Raw genomic sequence first — 15,879 nt, 5'->3', positions numbered from 1 at the left:
GATGTAATTTAATTAGATGTAAAGTTTAAAAATTTTTTATTTTTTTTTAAATTAATGATCTCAAGTAAGTTATATATCATCTTATTAAGAAAATGACAATAAAGAAAGTGTGTCTTGTAAATTGAGATAGAAAGAGTAGTACACTGGTAATTTACTTTTTTCAATTTGTTTGGTGTGATTGGGAATATGAAGATCGGATTATCAAATAATTGGTGTAATTATTCCCGTAACTTAATTTCAAATATTTTTATAAGCAATTTTCACATATAGCAAATATAAAATTTATATTTGTATGTTATAGCAAAGTTTGTATAATTGCGCTCCATAGCAAAGATAAATATGAATAATTCGTTATACATATACAAAGAACCAATTGTATAATTCGCTATACATATACAAAAGAAAGCAGTTGTATACAAATCAATTGTATATTTTGTGTATGTTTAAAAGAAGAAAGAGAGAAAGACAAAAGAAAATTGGGCAGGGAAATATTATATAGTATAGTTATAAGTGTATAGGACGAAGATATATGTATTTGCATTTGTATATACAATTTTCTCTCGCTTTATACAAACAGAAACACAATTTTTACGTTTCGTTAGCGATAGAGGCGAGGGTGGCGAGCGAGATATGGGAGAGGAGAGAGACAGGAACGAATATATATGAAGCAAGTTATATATATATATATATATATATATATATAAACTTGCTTCATACAAACACAAACACATTTTATACATTTATGTTTGTATAAAGGGAGAGCGAGCGAGCGAGAGAGGGAGAGTGGCGAGTGAGAGTTTGGGGGAGAAAGGTGACTGACAAACAATTTGCTACACGACACAATTAAATTAAAGTGAGATTATAACATTTAATTTGATTTATTAGTTTGTCGTTTATATACAATTTTTCCTATTTTTATTTGATTAACCAAAACTATATGTATTTACTTGGTAGCCAAAATGTAAAGCCCAAAATATAGATTAGAACACATGAAAAATATAGTTCAATATTGGGCCTAGCACCCAAAGAAGCCCATCTAATGGAATAGTTAAATATAGTTGTTGGACAACTTTCACATATAGCAAATAAAAAGTTTATATTTGTATGTTATAGCAAAGTTTGTATAATTGCGCTTCATAACAAATATATAACTATATAATTCGCCATACATATACAATGGTATAATTCGCTGGCCAAAATTGTATAATTCGGTAGTCTCGCTATACATATACAATTGTATGATTCGCTGGCCTATTTCGTTGCAATTGTATAATTCGCTGGCCTATTTCACTGCAATTGTATAATGTGCAATTGTATATTTCGCTGGCCTATTTCGCCGCAATATGTGTATAAAATTTGCTTTGCGATCAAAGTAAAATGTTTGTATATTGTATAATTAAGAGTATATGAAGAAAATATATGTTTTTCTCTCGCTTTATACAAAAACAGAAACAGAATTTATACACTTCTGTTGTATAAAGCGGGAGAAAATTGTATTTCACTGCAATTGTATAATTCACTGGCCTTATTCGTTGCAATATTTGTATGAATTTTGCATTTGTATACAATTTAGTCGAAGTAAAATATTTGTAAATTGTATAATTAAGTATATAACATGAAGATAATATATGTTTTTGCATGTGTATATACAATTTCTCTTGCTTTATACAAAACAGAAACACAATTTATACACTTCTGTTGTATAAAGCGAGAGAGGCGAGCAGAGGGAGAATGGCGAGCGAGATTTTTGGGAGAGAGGTGACTGACAAACTTTGGCGAATGTTTACTATAAGGCACAATTAAATCAAGCAGTAGCTACTCCATTTATTTTAGGTTATTAGTTTGTTATTATATACAATTATCCCATAAATATATTTTAATTTGTTACACTTGAGCCAAATGTAAAAATTAAAAAATCTAGAAACAATATATCTACCCCAATACCTTCGAGGTATAGATAAAATTTACGTATATTTTCCGGCTCTCGAAAACCTACCTGTAAGATTATGTTATTGTTGCTTGCGTATGAGCATGAAAAGAAGACTGGGGGAAGATTTAAAGGATCAATGTTCCTAGTCCACATTGATCAATATCAATAAGAACAGCAACATACCTCTCTCATTTAATCATGACGATTAATAATTAGCGAAAAAGTACAATATCGTCACGTATTTATAGAAGAAATATTAACGTACTAAACAATTGTCTTCATAATGTTATCAAATAGTGAAGATGTGATACCAAAAATTGTTATTTGAGTTATTCTCATTCTTCTTATCTCTATAGATTAAAAAATTAGTTAGTATCATGTATTTATTCAAGAATTATGAGGGTCAACAATGTTAACTAAAAATTTTAACACATAATTTGTGTAAGATCTATCTGGCGAGCCCCGAGCATTGAGCGTGCTTAGGGCGTACAATTAGGCGCTTAGGGTGCAAGTCTTACAGAATAAGCCCGCACTTGAATCTCGAGGCGTTTTGCTTGAGCTTCTGTCCCAGGGCAAGCCCTAAAGCAAATCCCAACAGAATCTTTTAAAAACTAGACCGGAATGTAAAACCACACTTTTTATACAGTACTGAGCAATACATAAACTCCGACACATGAAGCATACGTCTTATTGATCTACATAACATAGTCTCATGTATCTTCTAATTAACCGAGTTACTAAAATTATCCGTGTAATTAAACCAATTATGGTCGTGAAGACTAATGAAGACAACTTGTTTATTACATTTTCTGGCCCGTGACCCATCTTCTTCATTATATGGCCCGTGACTAGCCTTTAGTTCTAACCTCCCTTCTTTTATTTTTCTTTTCTAATTTATCTGGTTTGATTCGGAGTATATAATATTGAAATTAACTAATATTTTATACGAATACAAATAATATATTTTTGAAAAATTAGCTTTACGTATTTAGATACTATCTTCTTTGTTTTATTTTGTTCGCTTAGTAAAATACATGGCACAAATAGTTTTTTATAAGCGATTTATTTATTAGACTGCAATTAATTAGTGCACGCTCTAAAAATTACTTGTTTCGTTTAGTATTATTTGGTCTATATCAATTTGCATTTTTGTAATTAAAGATATATTTCATTAAACTAATTTTATTATTAATGCTTTAGAACTTTAAATTTGTTTACAATTATTTTATATAGGAGTATTAAGAAGAGAAAGCAAAAAACATACTAAAGTTCAATAGATCTACAAATACAAATAGATCCAACTTTGATTTGGATCTTGATAAAGCTCAAAATACAAAGAATAAGACAAGCTATTTAAGTATTTACACTTTACTCATTTGGTTTAATACGGTATGTTCGATTCGTGAATTAAATTATTTTAAAATTACAGTTCTAGAATATGTTATAATTCCTATAGTAATATATCATGTGAGAGGTGGGATTAAATAAGAACAAGTTATTGCATGTGATATGATAAAATATACCTTTAGTCAAATAAATTATAAATTTAATTTTGAATATCTCACATGAATCAAACAATTCCATCTTATTTATTTCGATTTGATCCACCTCTATCGTAAAAATTGTAATTAATATTTTCATTAAATCATAACAATCAAGACCTATGAATATCCTTACAAATTACAATTACACCATGTCCCAAAAAGAAAAAAAAAATGTTATAACCAACATAAATATAAAAATAATAACCTATAAAGAAATTTTTTAATGTTTTTTAATTTCCTATATGTGTGTAGGAAGAAAGAAAGAAGAAAAAAAGACAAAAAATAAAAATAAAAATATAAAAATATGTTCACTGAATTTTGACCCAAATTCCTTCACTTGGTATATCTTGATGAACCACAAATAAAAGATAATAACCAGGTGGAGCTAATTTAGCATTATTTGGAGTGACCACATTGATTTGATAGGCATTTTTCCCAATTAATTTCACGTTTTCACTTACTAACACCAATAATCTTTGATTCATCGTAAATGAATGTGTGTTAAATCCAGGTGCAACCATTGTTACCGTGACCAAATTTATATCCACCCGCCCCGCAACCTTAAATCGTATGGGCACTCGTTGCCCATACCCGATTGCATGTTGCGAAGCAGGAGAGGTGATTTGTGGACGTAAGTACTCAGATACCGAATCCAAATAAGGCGGTGAAAATGCCTCCAAACTTAACTCGGTTGGGAAAAAAACTCCGGTGAAATTGTAATATATATGTGGATTACTACCCCCAACAAGAACTCGACCATCTCTGAGTAAAACTGCAGTTGAATGGTACATCCTGGGTATGGTACTTGGATTTTGTATCTCGAATCGAGAGTCAAACGGGTTATCGGGTCGATAAATCACGGGTTTTAAAACTGGGTCCCGACCACATTCCCATCCAGCTGTACCCGTGGCGGCTCCATTAATGATCAAGACATTCCCATTGGGTAAAATTACCATATCACCCATTGTCCTAGCCAATGGCATGGTCTCCATAATCCATTGTGGATTCGGGTCGGTTATAGTGATTCGCCCGCAAGTACTCAATGCACCCGAAAAATTACCATTTAGAGCACTAGTGTACGAACCTTTCGGGGCTCCACCACAAACCAGCACTTCAGCTTGAATTTCTTGTGCTTGTAAATTCTTCAACGGTAAAAGAATGGCTGAACCAGTGCTCGGATAATTTCTCGGATCACCACCTGGTATTTCTGGGTAATTTTTTAATACTACATTTTTCATATAATCGAATAATATAGCTCGATTATTCGCGAAAATGAATAAATTACCATCCACGTTAAGGAAGACAAAAGGGTATAAATTATTCTCTATTTTATTTGGATCATTTGTTTTCACAAGAAAAGGCAAACTATATGAATTATTTGCCGATGCACTCTTGGGATAAAATTCATAATTAAAAGCCCTACGACCACCAATAATAATTTGTCTGCCATCTGGCAAAATATGATTGGTCGAATACCATCGTCGTTGAATTAATCCACCTTGTATTTCTTCCCAATCACACGTACTATTAGTAGTTGAATTACTACAAGGCTTATAAACTCTTACGACTTTATCACCATCGTTGAATCCACCGGTTTGAACTAACGAACCGTCGGGGAACACGGAACCCGAGGAGCACCAAACATCGGTTTGGACCATGAGGGGACGTATCGAGTTGCTAGCAACGTTGTATTCTACGGAGTGAGCAGTACAGTCGACTTTCAACGTAGTGTCATTCTGATCGTACCTACATTTTCCATCAGGTAACGAGATGTTAGACATGCCAAAATCAGTACGATCAAACATGACGACCCTGTCGTTATTGAGAAGTTGCATGTGCATGGCGGAAATTCCAATGTCTGACAGTAGCACGTTCCAGCTTCCGCCCTGGCTGCTAGGAGCAGCAGCCGCGGCGGAAGCGAAACTCCACCATTGACATAGGAGTAGTAGTAGTAGTAGTAGAAATATGTGTGGGTGTATGAAGAAAAGAATATTGTTGCTAGTACTAGTACTCTTCTTCATAATGAGTTGTGTTTTTTTGTGACGAGTTATGACAAAAAGTTATATTAAAGGTGTGTGTGTGTGTGTAATAATGTAATAGAGGTGTATTTTCTTGGTTGTGAGACTTTGGGATGTGTGTGTGTGGTTAATAAAAGTTTTGAGGAATGGATGTCCTTTATTTATAGGATATGTTTTTAGTACCTCAAAGCTAAGCAAGCAAGCAAAAGCCTGAGGTTTTGGTTTTCGCTCGATGTTCGATAACGTTTAATTTTATATTTTGTTAAGAGTAAAATCAACGACTCAGTGATTTTATATTTAAATTTCAAGTTTGAAACTTTTGATTACAGATAAAAAAATATTTATGACACGTCGTTAATATCAACTTTTATGTACAATTGAGGTATTAAACGATTTTTGCTCCATTGATCACTTAAATGATAGTTATACGTAAATATTTAAGTTATATATATTTTGATATATTGAAAATATAATTTAAAGTTTTAAACTAGTCCTTGAGGATATAGGTATTTTTTGTAATTAAGTGTGTGTATATAAAATTAATGAAAATGAATTAATTTTATGGAAAATTTATATTCACAAATTGATTAAAAAAAGTAGAATAAGAAGACAAAATATTTTCACATGAATGAAATAAGTAGTTGTCTCTGTGGATCCACCTGCTGATGCATGTATTTACTTTATTATTTACCACATGACTATATACTATATATATAATAAAAAGGGTTAAAATATATTCAAAATATGTGAAATTTAATGAATATATTTTTTATTAATAGTTTAATTTAAAAATATCATTTCAATATGTTATATATTTTTATTTGTTACTTTTAACATCTGATACTTGAACAGTATAAATACATTTATATTCGAGGAATATATACCTTTACCATTCAGTTGAATTAACTTAACATGCTTACATACTTCCTTTTACTTTTACTTTTTTATATTTGATTCAAATACATATCGATAATGTTAAAAGTTTAATAAATATAAAAGAAAGATAAAATTGTTCAAATATTGAGTTTATCGGAAGCGTTCGTTCTTTCAAAAAAGTTAGAGGTGCATAATAGGTGCATCAAAACCTATATTATTTGATTTCAAAAATATATTGTCATAAATATTTTAAAAGAGTAAAGAATACAATTAAATAAGTCGATATTGAACAAAAATCAAAAGACAATTCAAACAAGCAATTAAAGTCTGAATTTTGTGGTGTAAAATGAATTATTGATAATATATATTTTTGCAATTGTTATTGGCCTTAATTATCATATTAAATTGGTACTTATAAGTTTATGGTAATTGGTAAGTGATAATCAAAATTTTTTAACTACTATTCTCATTTTTTCATCACATAAGTCAAAGTCTCAATTAATGTGGATTTGTGTTCTAAACAAACAATTAGCCAATCAAGTATATGTAATGAAGATAATTAACATGGAATTATCTAAATAAGCTAGCTTGCCACATATTTAATCATCTGCGCGTTGAAAAAAATAACACATTTACGGATCGTTTAGTACGTTAGATAAAGTGTTCCTTTAAAAAGATAATTTGTATAGAAGGGGATTTGAATTTGAGATCTCTGATTAAGAACGAAAAAATACTTATCACTTTATCACAATCCCGAACGAACGCAACCCTAACTATTATATTCATTATTCAAAAAAGTTTTGAATTAATTCATCTTTCAAATATTATTTTAAGTTAGAAAAAGTCAGATATGATTATAGTATGCCTAGAATTGTCCGGGGTTGAACTTTCAAATGAAAAAAAAAATGTGATAAAGAAATTTAATTAATTGAGCTTCAATGTGGATATCGAATATTAGATCTGAGAAGGTGTTTGAATATAAAAATTATAAAATTTGAAAAAAAAGAAGAAGGTAGTATTGTATTTGTTTTTAAGTTCAAAACGGGAGTTGTGATTGATACAAATTAAAATCGTATGGAATTTATATTTTCTTAGAAAACTCAAAAGGCATTGAAGGGAATCGATCTAGAGTCATTTGCTCCAAACCAACTAAGTCATCCGAAGGACCATAAGGCATTCCCATTAAGGCATACCGATAAAAGTTTTTTTTAAAAAATAATTAAAATAATAATAAAAAAATGTGAATGAAATGCTTGGGCATGAAGAAAATAAAAAAAAAGGGGTTGGCTTGTACACCAAATATTCTATTTAGTGATACATAATATACAGAAAAAAAGGCTGTATTTTTTTGATCTTTCGGTGCCTTCTTGCTAATGACATACTAAAATAAAGAGAAAAATTCTTGACTTTGCAAAGTTCTAAATTTAGCTTTTTAATAAGAATGCAAAATAATTAAAAATAATAATAATATGATACCTATGTTACTTTATTTCTTTTTCATATGTGTTTTCAATTAATATATTTTAGTTGAACTAGGTATCAAAAGCAACCTCTCTACGAAATACGATTACTTTTACAACGTAGAAGCATACCCACCATCCTCTCATATCCCATGATATTACGCTGAATATATTTTTGTTAATGTGGTTGTGAGAAAGTAAACAAATTTGAAACGTAAAGAAGTGAAGAAAAAATGAAAGTTCAAGTTAAGGAATTTTCAAATGAGAAGAAGAAAAAATGCATGCATAAGAAGTTTATGAAATTAATTACACTGATTCTTGTTGTTGTTGTTGTGAGAATGTAAACAAATTTGAAACGCAAAGAAATGAAGAAAAAAGAAAGTTTAAGTTAAAGTTATTTTCGAATGGGAAGAAAAAAATGCATGCAAAAGAAGGTTTTCAACTAAAAATTTCAAAGTTCTTTTAATGCACAATAACCTTAATAACATTAGTTGAAGATACATTGCATGCTAATTAATTAGACAATTTAATTTTGGCAAATTAATTAAACCTCTTTGTTCACATGAAGAAACTACTTAAGGCCCCAAATGATACTTTTGACTATTCATTTGTTCTATGGGAGGTTTGGTGAAGTGTCTAAATAATGTTGATCAAGTTTAGTGGATCTTAATATTGCTAAAAAAAAATTAAATTTAACGATAGATAAATTTCGTAGTTTAACAATAAAACTCATAACGACAGATTTTGTTAACTACAAGCGAAATGGAGATAATTTTGCGATAAAGTTCATAGATATTTATGATTTTTTAACTAGTAAGTTGGATGTGGAGTGAGTATAGACCAACAATTGAAAATCAACCTATTTTTTTTTTAAATTAATGGACCTTTTAGATTATGGTCTAAAGAATGATTAAAATATTATAAAATACATTAGATTAATCTCTAAAAGCTTACAAGTCATTGCAACCGTGAAACACTATAATAAAAATGATCATTAGCGGTAATTATTTTTTAATTGCCATTAAATATGTATTTTTAGCGACAATTATTACTCTTTGTATATGTCTCTAAAATCTTTAGCGATATTAATTTTACTAACACTTAACTAATGCCGATAAATACTTTAGCACTCTTTGTTAATGTCAATATTTAATGCCGGTAAAAGTTATTTTTTTGTTGTAGCGAAATAATGTTTTATCTGTAAGGTTAAACAATATATAAGCAAGCGTTTGTCCTTTAATTTATCAAAGAATATATATATATATATATATATATAAGAAAGAATAAACCCAAGTGTCTGGCAAGCTAATATGATTGATCCACCTCAAATTGGTCCTTTGCCAACTCTTAGCCCAATTCTTAATTATGGTCTTAATGGACTCTTGTTGTTTCATTTTCTATCTCTCTCCGAGACAAGAGTCTATTGAGAACAACCTTCTTATCATTACAAGGTCGAAATAATGTCTGCATACATATTATTTTTTTCAAATTCCACTCATGAGATTATAAAATTTGTTATTTTTATTGTTGTTGTATACTTTTGTAATTCTAGCTTTTCTCATAATCTAGCATTCGTGAGATGATCCACAAGAAAAGTGGGTTTTGGCAATATGTATAATGACTTTAATTGAACACATCATGTTCGATTTGCGATATACATATAAAATGTTGTTTACGATAAGACTCGACAAAAATAAAATAAAAAAATTCCGATGATCCACAAGAAAAGTGGGTTTTGGCAATATGTATAATGACTTTAATTGAACACATCATGTTCGATTTGCGATATACATATAAAATGTTGTTTACGATAAGACTCGACAAAAATAAAATAAAAAAATTCCGTTGCCGGGATTTGAACCCGGGTCTCTCGGGTGAGAGCCGAGTATCCTAACCAACTAGACTACAACGGATTTGTTAGTTTTTTGTATTTATACAAATTATAACTAATAACATTCACATCCCAATCCATCTGCAAAATAATCTTAAAAGTTGAATAAGAATATCAAATATATCTCATGATTATTATATGGATTTAAGCAATTTTCACCGAGAAGCTTTTTAATGGAGGTTAAATCCCAGCCTTCTCCTAGATTTGTTCATTTTTATATATTAAAAATTGGGAAAAAGGATAATTATACTTTCGAACAATCGTAAATTATATGCAGATACCCTTTTTCATACTTTACGAACATTGATGCCCCCGTCGTCCAAAAACTAGAACGTATATACTCTTCAGTCTAATAGAAAACTAAATAAGGACACGTGACACAATGTTATTCATCTATCCGAGCCAGGTCGGTGGATAAAATTATGACACGTGTATGTCTGTTAATATAAAGGGTATATATATTTTAGTTTTGGACAGCAGGGATATCAATGTCCCTAAAATATATCTCATATCATTTACGATAATTTGAAAGTATATTTATTCTTTTTCCTAAAAAGAATATTAAATATTTAGCTATGCATTTAATTATTATTATTATTATATTATTATTATTATTATACTATAAATTTTGATATTATCCTCAAACACCATACCAGGCCATCTTATTGTTAGATAGTGATATGCCACCATTTTTTGTTTAGAATATATTTTTAAATCTTGAAGTTTTTCATTCTATTGGTTAATAAAAATACATATTCTTTTGTTTTGGAAATAGATGACATGATGGACCCCTTTGTTAATTAAAAATTATTATTGATAAGAAAATATCTACTGATTGCAAATTGCAATGTTCAAGTACAATAATTAATATGCAGAAGTATGTGTGATAAACATGACTAAAATAGTCAAATAAAAATGCGACAAGTATTTTGAGATGGATTGAATATATTTCATACTAATAATGCTAACATCAATTTACTATTAATGATATCACAATATAAAACAATGCCTCATTTAAAACTTCATATTCATATCAGAAATAATTTTTAATGACAATTAATTAATTATATCTTACTTATTATTAAATGTGTATTTTTAGTGATAATTAACACTTTTTGTAAATGTTTTTAATTAAAGCCTATGCGATATTGAATATAATGACAATTAACTAATATTGGTAAAAATTTTACTATCTACTTCTACTTTTAATTGTCATGATATCATTTTTTAGAGTCAAACGATAAGTACTTTACCTAACATTTTACGATATATCTTTTTATTATATTGATTTATAAGAAATTAAATAAATGTATAGTACTTTTCGTATAATTTTTAAATATTTATTTTTTATTTAAAATATCAATTTAATGTAATTTAATTTTATGTTGGAAATTAGTCATCGACTTTTGAAAATGTAACATGACAATTAAAAATAAACAAAAAGAATAGTACTTTATATTTATACACATATTTAATTTATTATCGCTAAAAAATATTTGTTACGATAGCAACAAAAATTCTAAAGTTTGATTGTAGTAAATCATTTTCAACAAAGCTGTTGTAATTAATTAAACATTCATTAATCTCATCACCAAATTCATGTGCTACACATGGTTGACCCATAAATGCAAAAGACGTGTCAAAATAAGAGTGAAAGATTCTAGTTATTTTAAATTAATAATTTATAAATATTCAATATAGTTTTAAAATTTACAAAAATTGGACTAATAGTTATCTAATTTGGCTTAACATACCATTTGTATTTTAGCTCCGCCCCTATCATAGAGTATAAACAAAAAATATATATATATATAAATTGGAGAAAAATTTAATATTGTTAATAAAATAAGAGAATTTTATTAAAGAAAATGAAGCTATAAAAAGATAATTTGGTTATACATCGAAGAAATTTTTTTAAATTGAGTTAATTATAAATGTACAAGACAATTTTTATTATACTTATTTATCGATGATCTTAGATATTTTTCTAAATACAAAAACAAGAAATTTTTGATAACTTTATCTTTTATCTAAAATATTTAAATAGGCTATTCTAAAAACTATACTATAAAATTTATAATATCCATAAAATCAACTCAAATAATTTCATGCAACGTGCACCCACTACTTGTATGTTGGATCTGCCTGTCTACAATTACACTTTGTAGGTGGAGGCAATAATTTGTGTATCAAAAGTAAAATAAACTCTAAAATTTGGGACTAAACTTGTAGTTGTTCAAGATTTCACTTTTCGGTCTGTATGGTTCATTTCGACCTAATAAATCATGCGAATTTGTTTTCCATAATCGAGTTTAAAAGTGTGTATCATGTAAATTTATGTTATATATTATAACATTAGTTTTTCATCTTTTTCTCCCGCTTCACTATGGGACTAACTTAATTAAACTGTCATGTTACACTTATTTTTTTAAAAACTTATCAGTCTAGGAGCTTGTAAATCTTACAGTTGATTAGCTCTAATCGGTCCACCCTCTATGTCATGGGCGTTACAATGATAAAGGTAAAGAGACTTCCAATTTATTAGTCTACCTTTCTTATATTTCATACCAAAAAGTTTTTAAAAAAAATATTTTTCTTAAATCGTCACATTTTTAATTCAAACCAAATCGTAATAAGACTTTTTTTTAATAAAAATATAAAAAAAAGAGAAAATGATCTGAGATAAACTGGCAGTCGCATATTCAATACCTAATATTTAAATTTCCATACATAGGATTCACAAAAAGAAAAAAAAGATATTTACAACAACAAAAAGATCCTTGCACTAAGCTAGTACGAGGTACAACAAACTTTGAGATTTTAAGAACTACAACATAGCCAATTGTATTAGAGCAAAAAGGACAAGTCTCATCATCATTTATCGAGGGTCAAACTAAACCAAAAAAAAAAAAGACAAAAAAGTGATTAACAAGTTAGGGAAAAAAGATTATACTTGATTGTTGCGTGTCATCCTGGCATAGAAACGTCAGTATAAAATTAAAACGATACTAGTAAAGATCACTGTTCGAGTTTTCTACCAAAGAGTTCTTGTTCTCTTGAAAGAAGTAGAAGGTGGCTTCATTTGTGGGACAGCAAATGAATTGTCATCTGTCCACTTTCTACTGGACTTGATATTAGTAACTTCTCTTGATTCTTTTAGACCAATTTGCCCACCAAAGTTCAAATTTTGTGAAGGGAAAAATTGGATCTGAGTCTCTTGCTTTGACTCTTGAAGAGGAGGGGCTTGAGGGACCCAAATACCAACATTTTGTGGTGGAAATGAACTAAATTGACTCTCAAGATCAGTATCCCAAAATGACAACATATCCTCATCACCAATATTCTGTCAATGACAAACAAAAATAACAGATAAAGAACAAGTTTTCATTATATTTTATATTTCGTTGAAGAGATAATTAAATAAATAAAAGAGTACGCTCTGTAGTTGCTTAAGTTTTCCTATGAGGAAGTCATACACAATATATAACATGGTACCAGAACAGATAAAGATCTAAAGCTCGAGTCTCACAAGTCACATGTCATCCATGTTTAAGAGAATTTCTACTTGATCCATGAAAAAAGAATCCGGCTCATACATGAAGGAGCGTGTCAATGAGATAATTAAGTAAATAAAAGTGTCCTCTCTCTAGACAAGAGGGGTTGCTCATAAGAACCCTCTACCTCCAATCTTAAGGTTGTGGGGTCTCCGGGTTAAAAAAAGTATACTTTCTCTAGCAGCTTAAACTTTTAGTTAAGAGGTCAAACATTATTAACATGATATCAGATCAGACATAGATTATAGGTTCGAGTCTCACCCCTACCCAATATTTAAAAAAGTTTCCACGTGTTATTCTCATAAAAAGAAATCAAACCCCCACATGAATAAGCGTGTGCCCCCTCTCTCTCTCGCGGATTAAACTTTTAGAAGAATTAATCACACATTCCAAACACACTCAATTGTCAAAATATGCATAGAAAAGACTAAAGCATGAATACAAACCTTGGAGTAAACATTAGGAGTTGAACAATCAAGAAAATCTTCAACATGCCAACCAGGCAACATCTCTAAATACTCTGATATACTACTTGTTAAGTTATTTCCCCCTCCATTCACAAATTGCACATTATTATTACATCCACCAACTTTCTCTTTAACAACTTTCACTGATTCCACAGCGGATGATACTGCTCCTCCCTTAGTACTGTTGCTAATAATCGCGGGAGAAACAAACACAGAACCAGCAACAGGCTTACTAGTGGAATCCTTAGACTTCAAATTTGAAACACACGAATCCGCGGAGGAGATTGCTGATTGTGATTGTGATTGTGATTGTGATGGAGCAGAGTAGAGAGCAGAGTTTGCTGAGAGTTTTATACCAGTAAGAAGGTACCTATTGTGTTTTTGAGTGTGTTCATTTGCTTTGTGTATTGGAATATCACACTCTCTACACATAATAGCCCTGTCTTGTTGACAAAACAAGAAACCCCTCCTTTCCTGTGAATCATAAACAGCGCAAAACCGTCATCAACAAGGTGAAATTAAATACGAAATGTTATAATATTAGGGTTTTTTTTTAAAAAAAAATCTTATGTACCAAATTTGTCACGATCTAAAATTGAAAGGGTTCGTGATAGACATTGACAAAGTCAGAAGATTCAACAATTTGCAATTTTTGACCAAGGGGAATTCATTTGAACCCCTTGCAACTACTTAATTCCACCACTAGCGATCAACATCTAAATAAACAAGACTAAGGTCGATAGAGGCATTACTGAATATAGTTTATTGACCGAGGGATTCATTTAAACCTCTTTACCACTACTTAGTTTCGCCACTAGTGATCGGGTATCTAAGTTACCAAAATATCAAGACTAAGGTCGATAGTGACATTACTAATAATTAACTATGTTATCACACCGTTAGATAAAATTCACAACAAATCACATATTTACTTTGTATCTACCTAAGCTTTAATAAATAGTACCATCCAATAGTAGATACTTGTACTAACATAAGTCTCCATATTAAATGACTTAAATGTATAAAAGCTGGCATGAACATTATTATTATTATTATTTAACAAATATTATAAAATCAAAACTTTTGAAGTCGAGTTATACCTGACAGATGTCACACATAGGAGCTTGTTTAGGAGAAGGTTGAACAAGAGAAAAACGTTGATGTTTGCTAGCAAGTTTGTTAACATGATGGACACGATGATCACAATCATCACAAAGAGCAGCCTCATCCGCTGTACAAAAAACGATAGCTTCCTTCTTGTTACACACATCACATTGAATCTTCATTTGAATTCAAATTTAAATTCAAATTATATCCTTTTTTTTTAATGGATCAAGATTGTTGTTATAAGTGAAAAGAGAAAAAAAGAAAAGAAATAGAGAGTTTTTAGAAAGGAAGATGGGAGGAGAGAAAGAGAGAGAGGAGATAGGAGGATTATTTATTGTAGTAATTGACTACTCTAGTAGTACTATATTTGGAAGTTATAAATCTTTAAAATATTAAACATATTGGAATGTGTATATCGTTTGACGCGGATTTAAGATTTAAAATTTATGTGTATTGTAATGATTTAACTTTGTAACTTATTTATGCTATTGACTTCACAATTAGATATTCTCTTTTCTTTCGTTGTAATTTATGTGAATAAGTTCAGAGTATTGAAATCAAAATATTTAAAATACGCATAAAAATATATATATATATATATATAAGTCAACTAGGAAAATAGTGTGCTCTTTGACGAAGATAAGAAGTTAACTAATAATTTAAAATATTATTTTTTTTTATCATAATTATAATTGTAAAAGAAAACTTTGGAATTTTAAAATAATAACACCTAATTTTTATCATGGTTAATGTCATTAGGGAATTCTATTTTTATCTGGGAAGGACTTCAGATAACTTCGGGAATATTCCAGTTGATATTTATAGAAAGCTAAAATATCATATATAAGTACGATCTCCGTTTATTTTTAATTGTTCATAGTTTCTTTTTTAGAGTCAAATTAAAAAAAATTGATTAACATTTTATATTGTATTTTTTTATCGTATTGATATACAAAAAATTATAATTTATAGTACTTTTCATATAAATTTTAAATACTTATTTTTTTATTTAAAATATTAAAATGTAATTTA

At 29.3% G+C, this 15,879-nt stretch overlaps 2 protein-coding genes and 1 non-coding gene across 3 annotated transcripts; all 3 read right to left on the bottom strand.

Moving 5' to 3' along the window:
* Positions 1-3,496: 3,496 nt before the first annotated feature.
* Positions 3,497-5,734, bottom strand: LOC101261106 (aldehyde oxidase GLOX-like). Its single transcript, XM_004252787.5, has one exon. The coding sequence runs from the start codon at positions 5,493-5,495 to the stop codon at positions 3,783-3,785; it is 1,713 nt and encodes a 570-aa protein (XP_004252835.1). The 5' UTR covers positions 5,496-5,734; the 3' UTR covers positions 3,497-3,782.
* A 3,934-nt stretch (positions 5,735-9,668) lies between these two features.
* Positions 9,669-9,741, bottom strand: TRNAE-CUC (transfer RNA glutamic acid (anticodon CUC)). The gene has a single exon. It is a non-coding gene; the product is annotated as a tRNA-Glu (tRNA).
* A 2,656-nt stretch (positions 9,742-12,397) lies between these two features.
* Positions 12,398-15,297, bottom strand: LOC101247504 (B-box zinc finger protein 20). Its single transcript, XM_004252747.5, has 3 exons — positions 14,841-15,297; positions 13,720-14,214; positions 12,398-13,062 (listed from the first exon to the last, which is right to left on the bottom strand). Exons 1-3 carry the CDS (start codon positions 15,024-15,026, stop codon positions 12,754-12,756), a joined length of 990 nt encoding a protein of 329 aa, XP_004252795.1. The 5' UTR covers positions 15,027-15,297; the 3' UTR covers positions 12,398-12,753.
* Between the last annotated feature and the right edge of the window lie 582 nt (positions 15,298-15,879).

Source organism: Solanum lycopersicum, chromosome 12, assembly GCF_036512215.1.
Source record: "Solanum lycopersicum chromosome 12, SLM_r2.1".
Classification (NCBI taxonomy): domain Eukaryota; kingdom Viridiplantae; phylum Streptophyta; class Magnoliopsida; order Solanales; family Solanaceae; genus Solanum; species Solanum lycopersicum.
The sequence above is the reverse complement of the archived record's forward strand: the minus strand, read 5'-3'. Positions and strand labels throughout refer to the sequence as shown.